At 39.6% G+C, this 24813-nt stretch overlaps 2 protein-coding genes across 2 annotated transcripts in view; one reads left to right on the forward strand and one right to left on the reverse strand.

Moving 5' to 3' along the window:
- Positions 1-1801: 1801 nt before the first annotated feature.
- On the forward strand, positions 1802-16955 carry erich3 (glutamate-rich 3). Its single transcript, XM_087174442.1, has 14 exons — positions 1802-2142; positions 3665-3758; positions 4242-4367; positions 4488-4559; positions 4870-4998; positions 6949-7107; positions 7660-7869; positions 8515-8695; positions 8875-9061; positions 9763-9995; positions 10090-10230; positions 10638-11018; positions 12208-12366; positions 12478-16955. Exons 1-14 carry the CDS (start codon positions 2123-2125, stop codon positions 15903-15905), a joined length of 5520 nt encoding a protein of 1839 aa, XP_087030568.1. The 5' UTR covers positions 1802-2122; the 3' UTR covers positions 15906-16955.
- A 24-nt stretch (positions 16956-16979) lies between these two features.
- tnni3k (TNNI3 interacting kinase) overlaps positions 16980-24813 on the reverse strand; it is a 13216-nt gene continuing 5382 nt past the window's right edge. The window contains exons 17-25 of the mRNA XM_023407991.2: positions 24524-24628; positions 24379-24431; positions 23588-23640; positions 22777-22909; positions 22201-22310; positions 20858-20917; positions 20558-20727; positions 18288-18367; positions 16980-17347 (exon numbers count right to left, since the gene is read on the reverse strand). Of these exons, the coding sequence (XP_023263759.1) occupies positions 17268-17347; positions 18288-18367; positions 20558-20727; positions 20858-20917; positions 22201-22310; positions 22777-22909; positions 23588-23640; positions 24379-24431; positions 24524-24628 (844 nt within the window). The 3' untranslated portion in view covers positions 16980-17267. The remainder of the gene's footprint in view (positions 17348-18287; positions 18368-20557; positions 20728-20857; positions 20918-22200; positions 22311-22776; positions 22910-23587; positions 23641-24378; positions 24432-24523; positions 24629-24813) is intronic.

The raw sequence follows: 24813 nt of genomic DNA on the forward strand, positions 1-24813 counted from the left end.
TATATATATATATATATATATATATATATATATATATATATATATATATACACATACACATACACATATGTTATGTAACATTTGAAAATGATCTGAAATTCCCCACTTGCATGATTGTATTTTCTGTTGGATTACAATGAAGCACAGAAGGAAATCTTCTCTTCGTGTTTTTATCAGTCAAAGTCAAGTCAAAGACTCTGAAGCCTCGACACACCTTCAGACAGAAACATGGCTCCCCTTACTGGTCAATACTGGTTAGGGCAAAACACCTAAAGTGGTTATAAAAATGAGCCAGGGTTGTGAATTAAAATTCAAAGGCTGACGCATTGTTTGGTACTTCAACACAATGTCAAAGCAATGAGGCACTGGAAGATATGAGACAGCAGCGTACAGTGCCCCTACACATACATGTAGCCTAAATATAGACTATAATCTTTGTATGGAGTTAATATGGCCCCAGTTAGTTTTAGGAGGCTTGTGTATTGTCCATGATGGAAAATGTGAAAAATGATGGTCTGCGGGTAAAAACTATTTTTTCCATTTCCACAAGAGGGCCACAGAGGACCTGCAGTCTAAATTCATCCTGTCCAACTGTTCATGTATTTTCTTATGTGAAAACTGAGGGTTTTGCCAAGGACTCAGTGATGCCCTGATTGTGCTTGGTGAACTATGGCTCATATGTTTATCATCTTTGAAATCAGTGCTGAGAACAGTGATTTGATCTGATTTTATTGCCTTGTAGCCAGTTATGGTAATATTAATAATGTACAGAACATGGAAAAGTTTGGAGAATCAGATTTTTTTTCTAGCAGTTGAGTTGTTTTAAGACCTTAGAGGTTTTAATGATAGTTTTATATTTAACTTGATGGATACCACATGGCGACAGCACCAACATCTCTATGATTACTCCTACACAGTTAAGTGCACACTCACACACACATTAGCGATTCATTAGTCAGCAGTACTGTGAAGATCTCCAGGGATATTACAGTAGTCACTATTCTGCCAGCTTTAATTTGACCAATTTTACCAGTTGTTCACTCTGTGATTATGGGGATAACATTAAGTCCGCCTTCATGTGTTTTGCTTGTCTAGCGTCACTGTGCAGGATGATGTGTGTGCAGAGTTTGATATTAGACAGCTGTACAGCTGTTTCAACATTTATCTGCTGAAGGGGAAAAGTGGAAAGAAGTGGTAGACGTAACTTTAAAAAAATTTGTGTTTGACACAGATTCACAGATTATTATTTCAGAGTATTAAGCATGTGTTGAGGGGATCTTTAAACTTTTAACTGCATTTTCCCCCCACTAACCTGTAAATGTGAGGATTAATGAAAACTTAAATTAAAGTTAACTAAGTATATTGTTCTTAAGTGAATTTGAGGTACTTGTGCTTTACTTTTTATAAGATAAAGAATTTGAATAAATAAAAGATCAGATTATGAAATGTGAAAGTAAATAAAGTCAATAAATTATATTAAGATTTTGAATGCAGGCTTTTTCTTGTAGGCAAATTAGTTATTTTTACATGGTGGTATTGCAGGTTGGAAATAACATGAAATATTGATTATTATTATTGACTATAGGTTTAAACTCCAGCAGATAGTTGTATGCTCTGAAATCAGTAGCTATAATGAATAATGTGTGTCTAAAAAAAAACTGTGTGTGTGTGTGTGTGTGTGTGTGTGTGTGTGTGTGTGAGTGTGTGAGTGTGTGTGAGTGTGTGAGTGTGTGTGAGTGTGTGTGTGTGAGTGTTTGTGAGAGAGAGAGAGAGAGAGAGAGTGTGTGTGTGTGTGTGTGTTGTCCTGGTTTGGGTGTCTGTCTCAGTGGGACTGAAAGTGTCTCTGTAAGTGGAAACCAGTCTCATTGGCAGCATCGTCACGTGATCTCCCATGGCAACCGGCGAGTGTCATCAGTTCCGCTGCGGGAGAGGTGCAGCCTCAGTCCGGCTCAGCTTAAAATGTCCTGCTACACTTCACAACTCTTCCTCGGGTTCATTTGACTTCACACCGGCCTAGACATCTTCCCTGCAGCGCAGACCGATCACAGTCCACAGCCACTTGTTTCTTAAAATATTTTTTGGGGGAGGGAGGGGGTTTAAAAGAGAGTGCGAACTGGAAATCATGAGTCACCTCAATCTAGGGTAAGTGCAGTTTAATTTTTTCTGTGCAAGAGTGGAGGTGGATGCAGCGTTTTAATTAAACTGTATTAGAAGATGTCAGTTTGGTATTTTCTGTCTGTAGACCTGCAGTATTTGTATAAACATGTAGGTCAGAGTAATGGTCTATTTTTTGTTTACTTAATCTTAGCTCATAGTTAAACCATGAAATTAACTTATTGATATAAAATATATGATGTAATTCAATGTAATATAGTTTTACAGAGGCATAATTGACTACTTTTAATTGACTCTAAAGCTATGCTCATGCTACTGTTAAGCTAGTCAACCAATAGGTCCACAAGAAAATACATACAAGTACTTTACAGTCATCATAAGTGACACTACCATTTTCTAGTATGGTACAGTGTCTAGTAACAATCACCACTGAGGCATAACTAACTCAAGTAGTTCACTCAAACACTGAACCAGTGCTACTTTCAGGCTACTGTACTAATGTGCTTCACTGCAAACAACAAATGACTCTAAACACGACCTGAAAAGAAAAGAAGAAACAGCAGAAACTAGGACAGAAACTTAAGTATTTACTTAAGTATTTCCATTTGATGCTACTTCACTGTTAAAGCCTGTATGCTTATTTGATTTATTTTTATTCATATTTATTTTATTTATTTATTTTTGATGACCTCCAAGTTAGACCTTTATTTTATCCAGGTGTAACAGTTTTTAATGAGTTAGAAACCCCGAAATTAATTCATTGATTAAAAAAAATGAATTGTAGTCACTACAGAGGCATAATGAACTAATTTTAACTTTTAACTCCAAACATATGCCAATATCACAATTAGGCTATTGTACTAAAAACTTATTAAAAACTTTACATACAGCAGTTTTAGAAAAGAAAGGGCTTAACTGATGACGCTAAACAAGATGTGATAAAACAAGAAGGAGAAACAGAAACAAGGGTAGTTCTCAGTCTTTTTGTCTTTACTGCTTTGACGCATTATCACAATATATTTCTGTGCTTCCTCAAAGTTTGACTGGGTCAGAGAAAGTTATGTATAAAGTGATAACTGATAGTTTAACCACTGTACTCTTGGTCCTGAGAGAAATCTGTAGCCAAAGCTAAGAAGCTCCTGAGACAAAGAGGAGGCAGACAGGGTTAAGTGTGCCATCCTCTCTAATTCCTGTGTGTAATCAGACACCGGTAACAGACCCTATAGTTGTAAGATCCTGTTGTCTTGTGTACAAATGCTGGAGGAAATCAAATCTGTGTAGGAAAAAAAAAACTGCTTTCAGACTAGCCGGGCTGAAGCTGATCTCTACTTAATGAGGACAAGAAACGACTGCCAATAAACAAACATGGTGTTGTTCCCCCACTAAACCATTTGATTAAGATTCTGGTTGTCTGTGCGATGTAATCAGTAACTCTTCTCTTGCGGAGGACAAAGTTTAAAGTCTGGATGCCCCTCAAGAAGTGAGATCTTGATGAAATTTGTTTGATTAATTTAGAGCATCTGTGTTTTTATCGGTCATGTTTCTGCAGACTTATCTCAGCTTACAACAGTCTGACAGACAGACATCTCACTGGATACTTCAGCAACACTCGGATCAGAAGACACTTGCAGAGAGCAGGACTGGTATGTCAACACAATGGTGATGATGATGATGATGATATAGTGACAACTGGCTCCAAATGTAGACTGTCCTACACATGGGCCTTCATGGAACGACCATATACAGATACAATATTGTCAAAATACTGTATGAATACTGACATTAACGTACAAGATGTTCAGAACATTGTTAAAGGAACAAACACTTGTCAAACTTTCACCATTTGCATCAATCATTTTTACAGCCTGCAATCCTTCATAGTGAGGGAAATTTGATCATTGACATTCCAGTCTAGTAATGATCTTTATTGAATATTGGCTATTACACTGTGGCCATCACTAACATGAAAGTTGCATTAAACCTGCGAGGAAGTTTAATTTGTCTAGCATTGTATTTCAGTGCTGCACAAAGTATCAGCTGTTGGTGACCTCAGTTTGAAAACATTGTTATCAGTCCTTAAAAACTCATTGATTGAACACTGCTGAGACTGTTGTTGTTGTTATTAGATCACCAGGAGTGGGCGTATTGTTCCAGACAAAGAGTACAGACACAAGCTGATCCAGAGAGCCCACCAGAGACATGTTCGTGAATGCTTGGCCCAGGCCATTTTCCACAAGGTGCTGGAGATGGAGGTGGGGTGAACAAAGTGTACCAGAAACAAAAACAGTGGGGAAAAAAAGCACTATCAGCCAATCTTTGCTCCTCCTTGAATAATGTGGGATGCTAATTTGTCCTGTGCCCCTCCCATGCAGCGTCTCCATCAAATAGAGATCAAAAAGAAACTGGAGGAGTTTGCAAGGAGGGAAAGAGTGCATAAGATCAAGGTACATCATTTACATTTAAACACTGCCTCCCTGCCCTATTTTATAAACTAATGACTCTTAAATGATATGACACAAAACATTGGTCAGCATGTGTTAGAAAGAGTTAATTTGCAATGTTGATCTATTAAAAAAGTAATCTTCAGTGTTTCTATGGATACAGAGGGTCCAATCTGAGTCATGTATTCTTTAAAGTGAAATTATACATGTTAGTGACATGAATCATTTTGAAGAAATATATCTTAATCTGGAACAAATGTTTTCACATATAGCCACATACAGTGTAATATTAATAGATGGTCTTGTTTGGTAGGTGGAGCGCTCTAAAAGATATGAAGAAGACATCATCCGCATCTTGTCTCCACGCCCACCCACGGGTGCAAGGGGCATCCGAAAACAGCACTCTGGGCCAGAGGGGGAGCACTCCGAATCCTCTGAGTCTGTGAGTTGAACGTCTGCCTTGGTGCACCAGTAGATTGAGTGGACATTGTTGCAGAGGTGGGAGTAACACACATGTGCAAGTCACATGCAACTCTCAATTCTTAACCAACAACTTTAACCATCAAAAAGTACTTAACTGATTTACCCCAAAGTTGGTGGGAGGATGGGAAATGGGAGGTATGAGCTCCACTGTGTGCCATTCTGGTTATTACTATTACAGTACATCTCCATATGGGACTTGCATTGTGCTATGTTCCTCCTGCAATCCAAATTTGAGCATTTTTGGACTTGGGTTTGCAGGTATCATACTAGAAATCACCCAATCATGTTTCGAAAACAAAATGCAAATATATGGAAAAATGCAAATATTTAGGGTTCTAGTCACCTGTCTCAAGTCTAAGCCCAGTCTCAAGTCGCAAGTACCAAGTCAAAGTTAAATCAAGTCTTTTATCAAGTCTGACTCAAGTCTGACTTGAGTCAAGTCATGTGACTCCAGTCCTCCACCTCCGCATTGTTGTAATATTGCATTTAATAAATCGGCACCTATGAATGATGCAGGCATACGGTTGACCAATCAGAACTACAAACAGTACTGATTGAAGTTCCGTCCAGATTCCTTGCTACCTTGAAATTTGACCTTTAATCACAGTGTCTCCATTATACAAACAAGAGTAATGTTTTTAAATGTTACAACACAATTAAACAGAGCGATATTATGGCTGAGTTAAACATTTTGACCTTTAGTTAAGGAGCCTTTTTTAGGTCAATCAGTGTGAGATGGATAGGTCAATCAGACCTGTGTCTTACAGGATAAAAATATGAGGTTTCATTTAAAAATTTGCACTGCCCTCATTAGTAAAATATGTTTTTATTGCCTGAAAAACACAATATCACAATGCGTCATCTATCCAACTTTAGTTCATACCTGACAGCTGATCTGCGATTAGGTTTGTATTTAAAATATTGACATTTCATTAAAGAAGTAGTTCAGCATTTTGGGAAATATGCTTATTCACTTTCTTGATGAGAATCATGATGAGAACCAAAACCAAAGAGTGAAAATGATAATCTCTAGTTTTTAGAAAAGGTTATGTGCTGGACGCTGACTTTCTGGAGTTTATGCTAGTTGCTGGGGAACTGCTTTCTTTTGGCCAGAGCCAGACTAGCTGTTTCTGATCTGTTTTAATCACTCAAAAACTCAGCCACAATCAAGTGGTGTCTCAGTCCAAGACATTCCTTCAGGTGATGAATGTCTGTCTGTAATGTAAATCATTATCTGTGCACGCTGACAGTTGCCATGTTTACACAGACACTTAACGAGTGAAGAGCTGTCTCTTCTGGAATTAGCTCATGTTCTCTGTGTGCAGACGAGAGTGTTTAAAGTGAAGTAGAAGGATTTGGATTCAGGTTATCTTTCAAACATAAAAAGTCACAGACCTTGATGCCAGAATAAGTAGAGCCAGTAATCCTGGCATTGATCTCTGTGTTTACCCAGTGAAATCTCTCTCTTCTTAAGTCTGAAAGCATCTCACCTCAGCAGGTTGAGCCTTGTTTAAAATACGGCAGCAGTAATATGTTTGGAAAAATGTCAGGGCACTTCTGGGAAGATTACTGCATTTACTGTGCATTTTGCACAAATTTATTGATGACATTTATCATCAATTTATTAAATAAGTCTACCTTTATGAATAAAGGTAGGTTGACACTTTAATGATCCCCAACTGGAACACTGTAAGAAAAAATACTTCATAATGATATAAAAAAAAAAAAACAGCAGAAATAATTCAATTTAAACACCACAACATACTGAGTATAACAATAATTAATTATAGCATGCATATATGGGTGTGCATAAGGCAGCCGTGAACCACAAAGATACCACGGAAAATGCTGACATAGAGGTCTCCATGGTGATACATATACAGTGTCATGTGTTTTGTGTGTGCTGTAGCCTGGATCGTCTCGACCCAACACGGCTCCAGGGAAGATGCAGAGGCCGGTGCGTCTGAAGCCGATCCACAGTAACAGCACCACAGCTTCATTCAGACGCAGCTCCCCTTACAGACACCTTGAGTCCTCCAATGAGAACGACCAGCTGTTCAACTGCACTGTGAGACCGTGACGCATAAGACATTAATACATGTGACCACCTGCTTGTATAGAAGGAGTGAGGGACAGTTTTATGTTTTTCTATTCAGATAAAATCATATCTATTTTGAGACCAATACTTTCTTCTTTCTAAAATCTTAAAATCTACTTTTGGTAATATTGTTTGGAACCTACTTTCTAGAGGTGTAGAAACTTAATAAAAAATTCTTGATAGTATTGTACTCTGTATTGCACAGTATGGCTTCATGCTCTGAAATTTATTTTGTTCAATACTAAAAGCATAAAAGTTCATATTTCCATTTTTCTACATCACAAATCCACAGTTTTGAGTAGCTGCCCTTCAGCTCTCAGTGGACAAATACCTCTCCAGCAAGCTCTTGTCTACAATAAAAGTAACTGCCCACACATACAGACATTATTGAATTATTATTGTAATTCTAATAATAATAATATAACAATAATAATAATTATTATTGTTGAATTATTGAGCTGCCACAGCAACACACATGCTGAAGGCTTTTCATAAATGTGACTTCATTAACTTCCCTCTCAGACGGACAAGGAGTCCCGGAGACGTTTGACCACAGTGGAGGCCTCCCATGGCATCTCACCCTACTGCCTCCCGGTGATCAACAATTTTGTCACCCCAGTGCCTCCAGCCACAAAGAGGAAAGAGAGGGGGGTAAAGGTCACTCCCAGCAGCACACTCAGAGGCCGCAGACTGCGTCCTACCACTGCTTCCAGTGGAGCTGACATCACTGAGGTCTTTATCTCTCTTTATTTTTTCCCTGGCAACAAAACTTTCCACAACAAACTTACAAGCTGAAGCCTCTTTAGATGAATTAGGAAAGACAATTCAGATTTCCATAAAATGCATTGATTTGCACCTAGTAGGAGGAGATTATGTCTTTGTGTGTGTCTTGATTTGTCTAAATGTGTTGCCAAAATGCAAATACAAAGCTGCATAGAAGATTTCAAGCATTTTCTATTACTTCATCTGTAGCAACAGATCCTTATTAAATGCACTACACATGCACATTTAACCCAGAGGTTACACCAAAGCTGGACAATAAACAAAATCAAATAAACGTAAATGAATCAATATTAAGTATCAGTTTAACAACATTATGCATCACGTACTGGCCTAAGTTTACTATGCCAGTTATTTGGACAATTACTCTATTGTAACTGGTCATATTATGAATAATCAGGACAAAATGTCAGTAGTGAGACAAAATGAAAAAGAACATACAATGCATCGATATATTATAAGAATAGTTTTCATGACATTTATCACTATAAATGTAGACAGTAAATTTCACCCAGTCAAATTTGGGATTAGAAAATATAACTAATTGACTAATTGATACACAGTCATTGACCCCAACATGCATTTTTTTCCATCCAGGACCCCGTCATGCTGAGGAGCTCTGTGCACCAGAGCAGAGTGTGTGTGAACATGGTGTATTTTGGCAAAACGGTTCATCTCTCCCACGACCTGAGTGACATGAGGGACGAGGTCAAAGTGTTTCAGCAGCACTGTGGAGGAGAGAACTTGTGTGTGTACAAAGGCAAGCTCTGCGAGGGAGGTCAGTGTGTCACCATCTGTGATTGTGTTTCTTAGATAGGAGTGTGTGTGCACATTTAGATAAACCATAGGTAGGGAAATGCAGAGGTACATCACAGGGTGTAGGAAGGCTGTTCTGCAATGGCAAACTCACAGATTTAAATAAATTGCTTTCATCTACACGCTCGATCTTTCCCTCAGAGTCTTTCCAGTTCATTTCAAGGCGACACAGAGGCTTCCCCTTCAGTTTGACCTTCTTCCTGAACGGGCTGCAGGTGGAGCGGCTGAGCTCCTGCTGTGAGTTCAAACACAGGAAAGGCTCCAGACTTGGCGGCAGGCACGGACACTTTGGCTTCTCCAGTGTAGAAGGGGCCTCACCCTGCTACAAGTAAGGTCTCCCTGTAAAGTGTGCCTCTAACACAAGAAGTCTATTATAAAACACCTGAGATACTAAAAGTACAATAAGAGGCAGAATTTAATGTGTTTTTAGTTTAATTTGACATATTGGGAAAAATTGTTTTTCATTTTGTTGCCAAGAATTAGATGAGAAGATCGATCTCACTCTCTTATCTGTCCGTTGAATGTGTCTCCTGGCTCCAGCTTCAAGCAGCTACAATTAATATTCAATATTAACAATATTAAAATAATGACTACTTGTGTGGAAAAGGGTCAGTTGTAGTAGACTAGTAGACTCAGCAGTTTTAGCTCCTTTCAGCTCATTGTCTTGGTTTTCTGGCCTGCAACTTTAGTTGGTGGAGACCAAAACTGAGCTAAAAGAGAGTGAATATCAGACTTGCATTTATCTGATGGCCACAAACACAGCTCCAAATGAACACTGATGTTGCTCTGTCTCTGCTCTGTTTGCTCACAACTTCACCACATTAACTTGATGATTGTATGTCAGTGTTGTGTCGACAGTTGTGCTTCCGCTTCCAAAATAATCAGTTATTGCAGGTTTAATGGATGGATATGAGAGAGGTTATCTATCCTGTCATCTGACTCAGCAAGACAGCGAATCAGTGTATTTTCCCAAACTGACAAGTTATTCTTTAAAACTGAGCCCTTTAATACTTTATGAACATTTTTCAGGTGCATCATAGCAATGGGATTGGACAAAAAGCCCACACCTCCACCAAAGAGAGTCAAAGAGGAGGGAGGAAGAGAGGAGGCAGTCACCAGCTCAAAGAATGCTCAAGAGATGGAAACAGAAAGGACTGGAGAGGATGCTGCCTCCCATTCGGACTATGAAAGAAGTCAGCGACAGGACATGGAGACTCAAGTCAAAGAAGAAAGAGCAGCTGAGGAGGACAAAGTCAGAGATGGTATAATGACTCAAACCTCTGAGTACATAAAACATGACTGCATCAATAAAGTATCTAAAGTATCTCAATAAATGTTCTGTGTCCTTACCCTCAGATTATGAAGAAGACTTTGAAGCAGATGATGAAGGCCCTGCAGGGGAGCCAAAAGAAAAGAAATCCCCATCTCCAACCAGTGAAACTGAGATGGTGGTTAAAGAGAGAGATGCCTCTGAGACTGAAGACGATGAGAAGGATGGTGGGTGATCTTACTCGTTAGAACACATGTTTCATGTAATGCCTGAGAGGAGAATAATTGAGACTAAGGAGGCATTACACCACACATGTGTTATTCATTTGAAACCTGCTTTTAATACAGCAAAACAGAATTATTTGGTATACACTCGAAGGCATTCAAACACTAATTTCTGCTGTCCAATCAAGTCTGAATCCCAGGAAAAAGGTTGAAAATGTTAACATAATTTCTTAATGTAAAATAAAAAACTTCCTGTATATTTTTTGTAGACCAACAAACCATATTTACAACAGTTTATTTCCCTAGTTAGAGAGGAATTACAACTCATATTCATTTATATTGGAAGTGTGGAGAATGATTAAAGAATGGTTCTGTTAAAGAATTTAAAATGCTTTCTCTTTCTTTAACAGAAGACATAAAGTCCCGGTCGGGCTCCAGCTGTTCAGGCAGCGACCGGGAGGCGAGTGATGCTGAAGCTACAAAAGAATCAAGAGAGGATGAGAAAGCAGAGCAACCTGAAGAGGTTCATCAAGAAGAAACGGTTGCTCCACCAGAAGAAAAAGATGAACCAAATCCAGAAGAAGCAGCAGCTGGCACTGAGGCTGAGTCTGCTGCGGCTAAAGACACGGATCTACAGGACAGTGCAGGGGACAGCACGGAGATTGACATCTCTGACTCCAGCGTCCCCTCAGGGTCAGAGAATAAACAGAGTCATGACACCGCGGGAGACAAAGAGGCTGAGAAAACGGTAGATGAGGGCAAACAGGAGGAGGGACAGGAGCAGGAGAGGGGTGAGTATAAACCAACAGATACAACTGTGGAGCTTTCACCTGAGTGAGGAATGGATCGGTCCATCTTGAATGGAGATTTTTCCACTATTATCACAACCAGGGCTTAGGTCGAGACAGGTTTGCACAATAACACAGCCCTGACAGCAATTAAATAATTACTGTGACACTACTACAGTATTGTTAGTTTGTGATATTTTAATTGTAGTATTATGATGTTCTTACATTTTAATAGTGGAAAAATTACAGTTGTCTGTCGTATTTTTTTTTTCTGTGTGATGTTGTGACATGTCTGTGGTGTGTTTCTGTCCGATCCATTTTTTAATAGTCAAAATCAATTTCATTCAAAATGAGTTTCAAGATTTTGGATATTAATAAGAAATTCTCACATATAAATATATTTTGATTGTATTTCACAATAAAAGCCTTGTTGAACCTATGTTTTCTTTTTTTACACAGTTTACTGTTGCACTATATATTCTGGGTTCAAAAATAAATAAACAAATAATTCAAAATATAATTCAGAAAAAATTGAACCGCCCTCAGGGGGTGAAATTGCAATCAGAATAGAAAGAGGAAGCCGCAACTGATGTAAAAATACTTGTATTTGCATAGTGTACAATCCCAGCATTTCAAACAGCTCAACATATGAAATAAGTGAAGAGCTACAGAATAATCATGTATAGAGAGAACCCACACAAATACAAGCAGCTTGCTTCCTACTTTTTCTTATTGCCCATAAATATTTAACTTACACATATTTCTAAGTGTACCATTAATGAAAGAGATTTTTGGTGGAATTCTATTCAAACTCATGGGATCAGTTTGCACAAAACACTTGAGTGCCAAAGTTAAGTGACTTACTTTCTTTTAGTTTTTTCATCATCTAGAGTTTATATTTGCATTGTGTTTCCATTTTTGTTTGAGATGTGTACTGAATTTATACTGAAAAGTTTTTTTTTTCCTTCTTTGAATTTTAATGATCATTTTGCATGTTGTTTTTCTCCCTTATGTTTGCACCTGAAAAGATTAAAGACATGTTTTTTTGTTCATGGCTATATGTCTCTTCATTGGCTCAATTCTCTCATTGCTTTGACATTATACAAAACACAACATTTGGTCACCATTCGTTATCCTGTTCCTACAGAAATGTGAACTCATATCATTGCATGTCTTTTTTTCCTATCCCAAGCTAAATCTGTGCAGGAGAAGCTGGCAGAAGCCATACTGAAGGAGTCCCACTGCAGCTCTGAGCCCGAACTGAGCGACACCAGTACTGAGGAGGAGGAGGAGGAGGAGGAGGAGGAGGAGGAGGAGGCCACAGATAAAGGCCACAAACAGAACAACAATGGTAGGAGATTTCACAATTTCATTCAAATGATTTTGCAAACTACACAAGACAAATCTTGAAGAAAATACATTTTCCTCAACAAGCTCTTAATTGTTTTTTGTACAAATGTAGCTCCAGAGAAACCAGTGACATTTACAGAGCAGCAACAGACCCTCAGAGAAGAGATGAAACAGGAGGAAAGTGCTGGTGTTGGTCAAGTTGAAGGGGTTCAGGATCTCGAAGAGACATCTGAGCCAAAAGAACAGGAGGATGAAACAGAAAAACAGCCTCATGAGAACAGTGATAATACTAAAGCTGAGATGGTCAAAATAGATGAAGATGATGAAAAACCTGCATCAGAGGAAGCAGCAGCAGAAAAGGAGAAGTTAGAGGACACAGGTGCAGATCTACATCCTGTGTCTGAAGAGAACATGACAGAAGAAAACAAAACGTCAGAGCCTGAGGAAGATGCAGCAGCTGAGTCCAATGATGCAGACGCAGCACAAAAAGATGAAGAAAATGAAGAGAAAACTGCCGAAGTAGAGGAGGTGAAGCCCGATGAGACGGGGCAAGGTGCAAAAAGCAGTGTGGAGGATGAATCATCAGTATCAGAGCCGAATAAAACAACTGATGAGACAGCAGCGTCAGATAATGCAGAGGAGAGGATGACAGCGAGCGAGACAATGGAGATGAAAGCAGAGCCCTCAGAGGAGCGAGAGGCCCTCAGCTGTGAAGAGGCACCTGTAACCGACACAGAGGAGAAGCAGCAGGCAGACAGCGAGGACAGAACTGAAGCATCAGAAACAGAAGTCACAGCAGAGAACTCAAGCAGCTCATTGGAGGGGAGCGGAGATACCACAGTGGAAAAAACAGCAGACATAAGTGAGGACAATGCAAAAGATGAGGGCAGTAAAGATGATATTAAAGAGGAGGAAGCAGACGAAGTGTCAGCAGCAGAGGCAAGTAAGGATGGCAGTCAACAAGAAAGGTTGGGAGAAGAGCAGACAGAAAAATCTGTGGAAATAGATGATGAGGTAGAGAAGGAGAAAATTGAGGAGGACAGTAAGGAGGAAGAAAAACAAACAAACTCAGATGAAACAACAACTGATGAAAATTATAAAACAGAAGAAGAAGGGAATGATGAAAGTAAGACAGAAGAAAGGATGGAAAATGAGGAAATCATTGTAGAGGATACTAAAACTAACTCAAACACTGCAGGAGAGACAAATGAAGAACCAGCGGAGAAAACCCTTGACGGGCAGGATAAAGTTGCAAATGAAGAGAGAGCTGATGAATCAGAAAAGACAGAAAAAGATGAGGAGAGCGAATGTGTGGAGAATAAAAATGACGAGGAAGAATCTGAAGCTAAGGGAGCCATAACTGATAAAACTAATGAAGGAGAAGAAATAAAAGAGACAAAGACAGATGCCGATGAAGAAAAGGGTGACGAAGCAGAAAATGAAGAGGAAGATGACAATGAGAACAAAGCTCCGCAAAGTGAATCTGAAAAGAATAAAAATCTCAAAGAATCTGAAGAGGAAGAAATCATAATTTGTAAGACCGGAGAGGGAGAGGAAATATCTGTGATGACTGAGGAACCCGAGAGAAATCCAGATGATGTGAAAATATCTAATGAAAATACTGTTGAGTCAGAGGTCGTTGGCGACAATGAAGCAGCAGGTGAGACTAAAGCAAACGAGGAGATGCTAAACAATGTGATGGAGTGTGAAGACGTTGGGGAAGAAACTGAGGAAGCAGGTACCGACATTGAAAATGGAGAAGTTGATGCAGAAAATGGGGAGATTTCTACCAGAGCAGAGAGCAAAACTCATGACGATACGACAGAGGCTTCAACTGAGGACAATAATGATGTGAAAGCAGCAGAGCATGTTGAAGACGAAGGAAAAACAGAGGAGGAACCGGCTGAAGATGAAAGTGCAGAAGTAAAAGAAGTAACTGTGGAGTCTGGAGACGACAAGGTGGATCAGGGTCCTGACACAGATGTTGTAGAAAGTGAAGCTACGGAGGGGGATCAAAGTGTTGAAAAACAAGATGAATCTGCTCAAAAAGATTCAGAGCAAGAAACAGTTGTGACGGAGATAAAAGAGCGATCTACAGTAGATGGCCTGAATGAAGACAGAGACGACCGTGAGGAAACTAAAGATGAAAATGGCAACAAATCTGACCTGGATAATGAAAACAGAGATTCAGACTCAACCAGAAATAATGATAATAATGTCCATGAGGTGATAGTTGCTTCTTCTGCCGCACAGGCACAATCTTCAACACCCGATTTAGGTGGTACAACTCACTTACTAGATGAGACCCCTGCAGTGTCTGACAAACACCCACACTCTGATGAAAATGCTGCCGCCGCCGCCGTCAACCTCTCTGCTGCTGACGGAGAAAATGGAGCAGACACGGAGGAGGCGAGCAAGGCCTCGGAGGAAGGAGCGAGTGTGCTGCTCAAACCTCAAGCACAAAACAATGAGGCTGATAACGCAGAAGAATGCGTCGCAACAGGTAAAGAAACTCCAGAGGCCCTCGCAGCAGAAGACAGCACAGATCTAGTCACAAACTGGGTGACCATGCATCAAACTTCAAAGTTTTTCCAGACATTTGTTGAACCTTTAGAAGACTTGAAGGAAGAGGCTTCACAGACTCAAGTGTCCATCTCGAGTGAAGAAGCCACAAAATCAACAGAGCTGCCAAGATCCGAGAGTCCACTTAAGATGGTGAAGATGTCTGAAAATGCAGAAGAAGAGCAAATGCATAAAGATGAAAATGAGACAACGGAAAAAAACAAAGTGGGAGCTGTAGAGTCACACCTCGAGATCGAACAAACTCAAGATGGTGAACATCATGAGAACGAGCCTGCCAGACATACACTCCAGGACAAGGAGGAGACTGAGGTGCAGGAGTTAATACCAAAAACAGAGACTGAAGACAATGAAGAAGAGTCTACAAACGGGCAAAGAAAAGGAAGCAGGGGATCTCTAGAGGAAGACAAAGTTCAAGATGAACCAACTCTGACGCAAAATGAGATTTCCAAAACTGAAGTGGAAAGCATTGCAGGTACTCATCATTCAGTTGCCAGTGGCAAACCTGAGAGTGTCATAGAGAACCAAAGTGGAGAGGAAACTACGGATAATGGTCCAGACTTGAATGAAAAACAAACAGAAACTGAAGAGATTAAAGGTCTCTTACCATCATCCAAAACAGAAGAGCATTGCGAGCATTCAGCGAGTCCAGATGGACTGAAAGACACAGAGGAAATGCAGGGAAAAACAGAAGAACAAAGTCACGAAGTTACAGAAATAACTGATTTTACAACATCCAAGTCTGAAGATGGAAGCCAAGAGGAGTCTCACAACGGAGAGATCCAACCCAAACCGACTGATGGGAGCATCAACGGAGAGAGAAGAGACGTGCAGCTGATCCAGGACATCAAACACACTCTCAGTAAAGACAGACTGAGCACTTTCTCAGTGGATGAGACATTGTTTGGTCGCAGTTCATATCCTTCGTTGACTGCTGCACGGACAGAGAGTGGACATTAGAGCTTCACACCTCAGACACTGGCACTAAGGTAACAGCGACACTTTAAAACGAGATATATCTGGAAGCACTTCAAATATTAAAGTTGATTATTTTTAAAAACTTAAAAAACTTGCAGAGATACAAGAGAAAGCACTTTAGCAAGCTTTTGTACAATCAGATGGCACTGAATATTTGTAGTGATTAGGAAATTAGGTTTTATCTGTCGGTTAATGAAGCAACAAATTCAAGATGATTCTAGTTTTGACAGAAGCCCTCAAGTGTCTCGTGGTCTCGGTGTTTAAATTACAGTGACTTCGTAAATAGTCTTCATCCTTTGACCACCAAAAAGAAGAAGCTGCACACTGAGTTTTGACTGCTACATAAAATGTTTACAATAGACCATCTCTTCCTATTGTTGGTAACAAAGAGGCATAGGTTTTGTGTGGTATCAAGTACAGCTGCGATCGCCTATTACCTGTAAACAGATACTCCTCCACTCACGCTCACAAATGACTGAATAATTCATAGATGTTTGACTCCCACAGTTTAGTTAGCCCCCAGTACACTTTATATTTCCACTCACTGCCACAAGCATGATTTTACAGACTTCAGCTCTGATCAGAGATCAGTCATCACTCTGTGTTAATGACAGTCAGTGCTGTAACATAACTATTTGTTTAGATGACAGTATCTAGACAAAAATGCATCACAACAACAGGAATACTTAGCTAAGTTAACATGATTAATTCAATCCTCATCATTACTCTGATAATTAGATATTAAAGCTGATAATATTGTGAAATGTCAAATCTAGGCACCGCTTTGTGTCATTATTGCTGCTAATACTACCTCTTTTTAAAAAATTATACTTAAAGTTTATTTATTTGCATCACCTTATCACCTGATTTTTATGGCTAGTGTGTGTTTGTGAGGCTTCATCTTTTCATTTCATATCTGTCAGTGACTGATCGCTTGTGTGATTCGGTCCTTCAGAAAATAAAAATGAGAAATGAGAGTGAGAGTGACCTGCTATTTTTCCATTTAAAAATAAAATTGTGTGTACATGCAAAGTTGTGTTCATTGCACATATTCAGTGGTTTTCAAAGATTGTATTTCAGATTTTCGCAAAACTTAAAATACACTACACTAAAACAAAATTATTTACAAAAACTAAAAGCCTCAACTAAATATTAAAAAAACGTATGTATATCAAAATATAACACAGTACTGGAGGTACTGGGTACTGGTAATGTAAAACATACAATATGTTATAACCAAATAGTTTAGTTAGCAATTAGTCAGCAATATCTTCTATTCCTACCATCAGTTTATACAGTTTTACTTAAAATAAATACTCAGAAATAGTGATCTTCTTAGCAGGGTTAGTTACTGTCCTCGAAGCTGCCGCTGCTGCTGAGGGAAGAGCAGAATCTCATGGTGCTCATGGGATCAGACACATACCCTGAAAAACAGACAAGTCGGCAGCAACAGTGACTCTCTCATTTGTGGTGTGTTTCATTTAATTTTACAATTTACAATTAAAAGATAAAGCTGGTGATTTTCTGTATATTTATTACTGTCAACAAATCCTATGAAAAAACCCAAACTAACTGTTAATGTCACAGATTAACAAGTATTGTCTGTGCCATAGATCTCCGTTGTCGTCCAGACACTATTAAAAAGGCGTCACAGAGCAACATCGGTGCGTTAGGTGACTTGCTCCTTCCATTACTATGAATATAGTCACTGTAGTTTGTTGACGTGTTGAAACATCCACTGTTCTACTGCCATATATACTCACCAGAGCACCAAATGTGTATTAGTCCACTGCTGAAAGTAGTTCCCAACAAACACACTATTTCCCCCTGCTTAGGTAGCGTTTGCCACAAAGTACCCAGTTCCCAGCTGCTTCAGGAATTTACTGACTTTTTTTTTTTACAAATGAAACGTTATATTCTGTCTGTAGAGGTGTGAGCTGGGGGCTGTTGACTGTGGGGTTTGTTGACAATAGGAATAATACAGAATAGGATCAGCCTTATCCTTTAAATTATTATGTATTACCTAAGAGCAGAACATACAGTCTGTTTTGCAAGATGGTTTAAAAATGAATAACTACAATAAAAAGTACAAAATCAACAATTAGATAAAAAATAAAAAGAATTATGAGAGGATGAAATAAACAATAGTACTTGGTAAAGATAATGGACAAAATCAACACTTCATAAGTATTAAATCCTCAAAAGCTAATTTGGAGTCTTAATTTGCTACAGAATATAATCTCAGAGAACTACCTTAATTTGAATGTGAATTGATCCCGACCTGAGTGTTAAACTGCTAAACTGTCACTTCCAAAAAACAATTACATCAGTATACAGCACGGTACATGTAATCTGCACACAAACCATTTCGATCAATGGGAGAGAACTGCATGTTCCTTCTTAGTTCCTCCAGTGAAAGGCCTCCAGATGCTCGCCGTTGCTCACTGAAAATGAAAATAAAATAAAATTAACCCTAACTCATTACTCCACTCCAAAACAGCACTAATGCAGAAATATATACTTCTTCGTTTACATGGAGAGGGACTAGATACAAGCGAATTCAGTATCGAAGGTCCGGCCTAAAACCAGGCTGTTCTCACTTGCTGTAAACAAAATGAGTGACAGGTTTGATGGGGTGACAACAAACAAAAACTGCACACCACGTCATGAAAAGAAAACAATTAATTTTTACTGATGATCAATTATAGTTATTTGGTGATATTGGAAAACTTTAGTACAACACATTTAAGACGTGTGGGAGCTGAATTAGTCTTGTCTAACCTTTGATAGAGCGTCTGGAAATTACTGAGAAGCCATCGCCACATCACAGCAACCCCACCTCCTGTTACTGGGTTCATAGTGACTGTTACCAGGCGCGCACACACACACACACACACACTACTGAGGCTCAAAGCCATGCACCTAATATAGGCCTTCCTCCTCGGTCAGAATACCATGCATGTTTTATTGCATTTGCTTTCCTTTGTTTCCTGTTGGGTATCTGAGCAACTCCTCTCCTCACTGTTGCAGTAAGTATTTTAACTGGTCTTCATGTTGCTGGCAAACAATTGTTCAGAGCAAGTGGTGTCTACAAGCCCAGACATGATGTTTGTCGAATTCCTGTTAGCAGAGCCTTAACCCAAAAACATTTAACTACATTTACCAAGGTTAACAACGACAACAGATTTAGGATTATCCACATGGTAACAGATAATTAACCATATAAATTTGAACATCTGTGTTTACAAAACAAAACATTTCAACCATTCGAAGCTCTGAAAACAAACCATCTTGGAAGGAGGATTCAGTAGTTGAATGAAGTCATGTTTTTATTTGCTAAAAAGAATTGCCACATATATTGTTGCACTGTGAGTACTGGAGCAACTGCAGTTCCCAGATGAGATTGTCCAACTTTATTCACACACCGCATTATCTCATCATCTTTACACTTTTTATGTAAATGTTAATGGACCTTTAACTCAGTGCCACAGTTTTTGGCTGATGAATGTGCACATTAATAATAATCAGGGGAGATATTTGAGATGTCATTGTATTTCACTGTCAATTGGGTCACTGTGTCATCTAAACACTTAACCACTTTTAATTATAATTTTATGTAATGACAAACTAAAACGTCCTTATCGCTGCTGTTGCTGTTGGTATATTTATGGTGGTCATGTAGTTTGCTCTGACAAGCAGTGTAGCAAGTGCATTTCTTCCATTATTTATGATTTGAATTGTACTAATGAAAATTTTTTACGTGCGTCATTGCTACAGTTGGTTTCAGCATTTCCAAATTAAGCTGATTACTTGATTGAGTGTAAGTGAAGTACAATATTTTAGATGCTGCTAATCTGAAAGAAACTCTGATTCTTATTGTTGACTCACCATTTGAAAAATTATCTCACAGGCCTTTGGTCACATTAGTTTGAGCAAAATATCATTCAAGAAAGGCTGAAGAGCTGGTAAAGCTTCCCTTCTGGTGTTCAAACCAACAAACAACGAAACGACATTTGATCTGGGTCAGTTTTCTCCAAAATTATCCAACAAAGTTTTGGTGCAGTGGCACCTGTTCCCTCATGGCAAGAAGGTTTTGAGTTCAAACCTCAGTTTGGCCTTCAGTTAGGAGGTGCTCTAGGTTCTCTGGCTACCCCGCCTCCCGCCCGCCTACACCCCTCAAAAGATAAGCAGTATAGCTAATGGATGGATGGATGGATGTATGGATAAATGTAAGGCCAGAAGATAAGTCATCAGATGCAGTATCATGGATTTACAATGTCAAGCTTTAACAGTTAATAAAGTTTGGGAATTTGTAGATGCAAATATTTTAGCATCTTAATGTTTAGTGTTTGATTCAGTAAAGGTCTGATTCAATCCTCAAGTTGTTTAGATTTAAATCTAAAAGACACAGTTCAGCTCACTGAGAATCAAGCGAGAGAAAGTATGCTTTGCTCAACAGCAGGTTATCAGAGCTTCATGCAAACAACTTAAACTGATTAAAACCGTACCCAGACTTTGCTACGACCAGTAGCTGGTTATTTTAACTGGGTGCATGTGAACGTTGCCATTGTGCAGTAAATTATTCTCACCCTCTTGAACTTCATCTGTCTGAGGACATGCTTCAATTCTCTTACCTTTGTGTCCAGCAGGCGTAGGCGCGAGTGTTGAGAGCGTACTCAAGCTCAAAACGAGAACGAAGGGCAGCCACGTGGCTCCGGCCGGGTCCTCCTCGCCCGAGCAGACAGTCAGAGGAGGAGGAGGGTGACAGGGAGCCGCTACTGTTGCTGGAAGCTGGAGACATCAGCTGTGACAGAACCACACATACAAGACACAACACACACAGAAGCAGAAATATAGTCATGACTGAGAAAATTTAATTGCTACAGCTTGTCAAACAGGAGCTGACATTTACAAACATGTGTGATATTATATACCTCAACATTGCACAAGCATTCTTCGAGGTTGGAAACCACTTCAGAGAACTCAGGCCTATCCTGAGGCAGAAAAATCAAACCATTGTTGTTATTATTGTTTTCTGTTTCAAGGTTGAACAATCAAATGGAGCAGGTACAACCCAAAACAGACACACACACACTCTAACATTGGCCCGTGCATTCTGCTGATTTCAGTCCGCCCACACATGAAGCAAAGGTGAACTCTGCTTCAAAAGCAGTCCTTAGATCTCTTGCCTCGCTGGAAAAGAACAAACACTGCCACGCCAGACCTGTTCAATTATACATGACATACTCAGACAGCTGTCGAGGTCGGTCTGCATTCTGTTTTGAATAAATGAGACCAAGACCAAACAAAAATCAGGAAAATATTAATAACAGTAAAAATGGAAACAAAATAATGCAAAAGTCGTCTCATTTTGATTTTAGTAAGTGCTTTTGCACTTTCTTTTTGTTCATGGTGTTTGACAGTAATCAAGTATTTACTGCTCTGTAGAAAAAACACTTCACAGCATTGTTTTGGTCTTGAAAGTTTATATAATCATGTATATTGGAAGTTCAGTCAAAGTGTCTCAGTTTTTAACTGATACATTCTGTGCAAATCCTGTAAACACAGTGCAGCATGTCCCACTTCCAAACCCCATGGTAGCTGGTGTACTGTACAGGTGAGGCATCATGGGAATTGTGTACACACGCAACCTTGTGACGGCCTATTACAATTGCACTCTTGTTTACAAAAAAAAAAAAAAGAAGTGTCTTGAGGAGGTGACACTGGGACGAAGCCATCGCCAAGGGAGACATGTCCACCAACACGCAACTGGTTGTCAACCTTAACTGGCAAACAGGAAGGAGATGGACCACAGAGGGAGAAATGTGCCAACATGCTAGGCTGTGTAATAATGTGTCTTAATGAGACCTGGCTAATTATGAACATAACAGCGCTGAGGGGGCATCATCAAAAATAGGTCACATGTGCTCCTAATTATTAACAGGCATGAGTTAATGTATCACGTGGGGATACGGTAGTCCCATTCGTTAGTGCTGCACGTTTGCAGCCGCAGCAGCTGACGCGGCATCATTTGCTTCTCAGAGCTTCAGTATGTCGATAGCTAATGACGTAGAAAGATATTAGTGGAAAGATTGTTTTACAGTTTAAAACTAAGACACAATACTTGCATAGAGAGGATTGTAGAGCACAATGTGGATGTAAACTACATTATTTAAACCTGTATAAAGTGCAGTGTATATATTAATCAAGAACAAGTTAGCATTGTGCTGACTGTTGCTGAGAATCAAGGTTCAAGAAGTGAAATCAGGTGGTTTACCTCTGGGCATGCGTTCCAGCCTCTCATCAGAAGAGCAGAGATGGGTTTGGGGATGGAGTAGCCAATAGGAGGCCGGATGTGATGGTACGCCATGTCTGCTGCTGCAGCGGCTGAGGGTAGCAGAACATTTTAAAATTAGTTTTAAAATCATCTAATGTCTAACAGCCTTTTTGTTCTCTGCTTGATGTTAGATTATTTTCCTTGTGTTGTTTCATGTGGATTTTCAATATATTTTGTCATATTTGCAGCCACGTTAGCTCTAGTTTAGTTATTGTCAGTCTGTTGGTCGGTCAGTCAGCCTCTTTGGTCCAGACTCAAATATCTTATCAACCATGACATTTACTGCCATGAATTTTTGTTCAGACATCCATGGTTCACAGAGGAATGTTTTATGCTGACTCTGGTGATTCTGACTTTTCCTCTTGCATGCCACCATGAGGGTTACAATTGTGGTTTTGAGCTCAATGCCTGAACAACGATTGGATGGATTGCCATGAAATTTGTATCCCCCTCAGTTTGTCCTCTGGTGTGCACGATTAGTGGCACCATTAAAGCCTGTGACTGGAGAAAAATTACCAGGTTTCAAGTGAGCGAAGGGAATTTCTCCGGTAAGCAGTTCCCACAGACAGAGGGCGTAGCTGAACATGTCCGCCTTCACTGAGTAGCGAGTACACTGGGTGAACACCTCGGGAGCCATCCAGCGCAGGTTCTGCACAAAAACACACATACAGGCACATATATATATATATATATATATATATACTTATATAATAAAGGCAGTATTGCCATGGACAGAATTTTCGTTCGCAGAAAAAAATAAATGAAAAGAATAACATAATAACAACAGAATATCAACTGTGAGATTTAAGTTCAACATATTCAGGCCATCACACACACACACACACACACACACACACACACACACACACACACACACACACACACACACACACACACGTGCAAACAGACAAAATGAGACCCAATTACTGACATAAACACTGCGTCCCAGCAAGGGCAAGTAGTTCCTCACAACAGGCAGCTCCCAAGAGATGCAACACACTTAACACCAAACTGCAGGCGAAGCACTCTGAATGGTGATGAGTCAGCACATTGAGACAGAATCTGCATGGAGGCAGTTTTTTTTTTTTTTTTTTAGCTGGTGGATAATTGGGTAATTGATGACAGGTTCCAACAGAAGCTCTAGTTTGAGCTCCAGCAAAAGAAAAAACAAAAAACAACAAGGCACTATTTCCAAAAGGCCTTGTTCCACGGAAGCTGCAGATGGTGTGAGAGTATTTGGCCAGAGAGAGTGAACTCATTCCAAAAGGTTTTTTTTTTTTAGTGCGACATCGAATAAGAAGAGAGAAAAAGAGGAGACAGCACTGACCCCTGGCTGCTTGGTCATGTTATCCTCGTCCACAGATTGTAGAAATCTAGATTCTGCAGACAAAGGGAAGGACATACAATGATGATGAAAAAAAAAAAGCTCATCCGTTGGCAGTTACGTCCTTTAGTTGTACTTTTTATCAGCAGCGCCAGGGAATAAACACTCTTGATTGCCAGAATTACAAAGAACTATGAAACGAACAGAAACACAGCTGCCAGGGTGAACAAACATTTCCCGAGTGTAGGGATGGATGATTGCAATGGTATTACATATCACTAATTATTTTTCAAAGTTTATCACAATATTAGCTCCAAAAAATATGAAATGTAAAAACTAGTTGATGCTATAATACATTGAACTTCATGATATGGCCCATGACTTTAAAGCTGCGTTAAAGCGAGGATATATAAACATTTGTTGAACAGCGGCAGGACAGAGGTAAATCTGAAAACGTAATATAACAGTAGCACAAGCAGAGAATAGTCAAAAGTAAGTAAACCGACTCTGTAATGTCAGTTATACAAAAATATCTATTGAACGTTTGCTACAATTAGCCACCATAAGCTACTGGTCATACCAGACCAAGTGAGGCTGCAGCAGCAAAACCCCTGACTCGATTAAATTGAGCAAGGGGGAGTTTTATTGCCAGCTAAATCAACAAATTAAAACAATTCTTCCTCTTACTAATGTTTGTTATTTCGTCTTTCAAAAAACACAGGTATAAATGCTGATGTATAAAAAAGTTGGTTAAGGCAGCTGTAATTCAACTACAATAAGTCTCTGGGCCTTACCTCCAAAATCAGCCACCACAGCATGTCCATCCTCATAAAGCAGAATATTATGACTGGAAGGAAGACATGTATTATTTGCAATGACAACAGTTATTTCAGACTGCCAATAGCATCCCACCATATATGTTATTACTGTGGCACCCACCTGTTGAGGTCCCTGTGGATGATAGGCTGGGTGAGGTTGTGCAGGTACTCCATGCCCTTGGCCACGTCGATGGCAATGATGAGCTTGGACTGCAGGTCGATAAGCCTGTCCATTGACACATCATTAAAGCAGCAGCCACTTAGAGCCAGATCAATGTCCCCTGCCAATCACACATAGCACTTTACACAGATCAATAGGACAGTCTATAAAGACAGCACCTGGCCACACAGTTAGCCGAACACTTCATCTGGATCAATGATGATCCCGGCTGAGGGAGGGGGGAGGTGGGG

This window comes from Seriola lalandi, unplaced genomic scaffold (assembly GCF_002814215.2).
Source record: "Seriola lalandi dorsalis isolate HSWRI2012SDOR001 ecotype SW California unplaced genomic scaffold, Sedor1 jcf7180002054353, whole genome shotgun sequence".
NCBI lineage: Eukaryota > Metazoa > Chordata > Actinopteri > Carangiformes > Carangidae > Seriola > Seriola lalandi.

What these genes read in the sequence shown, in the direction of transcription:
- erich3 (XM_087174442.1), top strand. Translation starts at nt 2,123, where the DNA reads ATGAGTCACCTCAATCTAGG. An exon ending in ACTTGCAGAGAGCAGGACTG is followed by an intron (nt 3,759 to 4,241) that starts GTATGTCAACAC and finishes TGTTGTTATTAG; the next exon opens with ATCACCAGGAGTGGGCGTAT. An exon ending in AGGCAAGCTCTGCGAGGGAG is followed by an intron (nt 8,696 to 8,874) that starts GTCAGTGTGTCA and finishes TCTTTCCCTCAG; the next exon opens with AGTCTTTCCAGTTCATTTCA.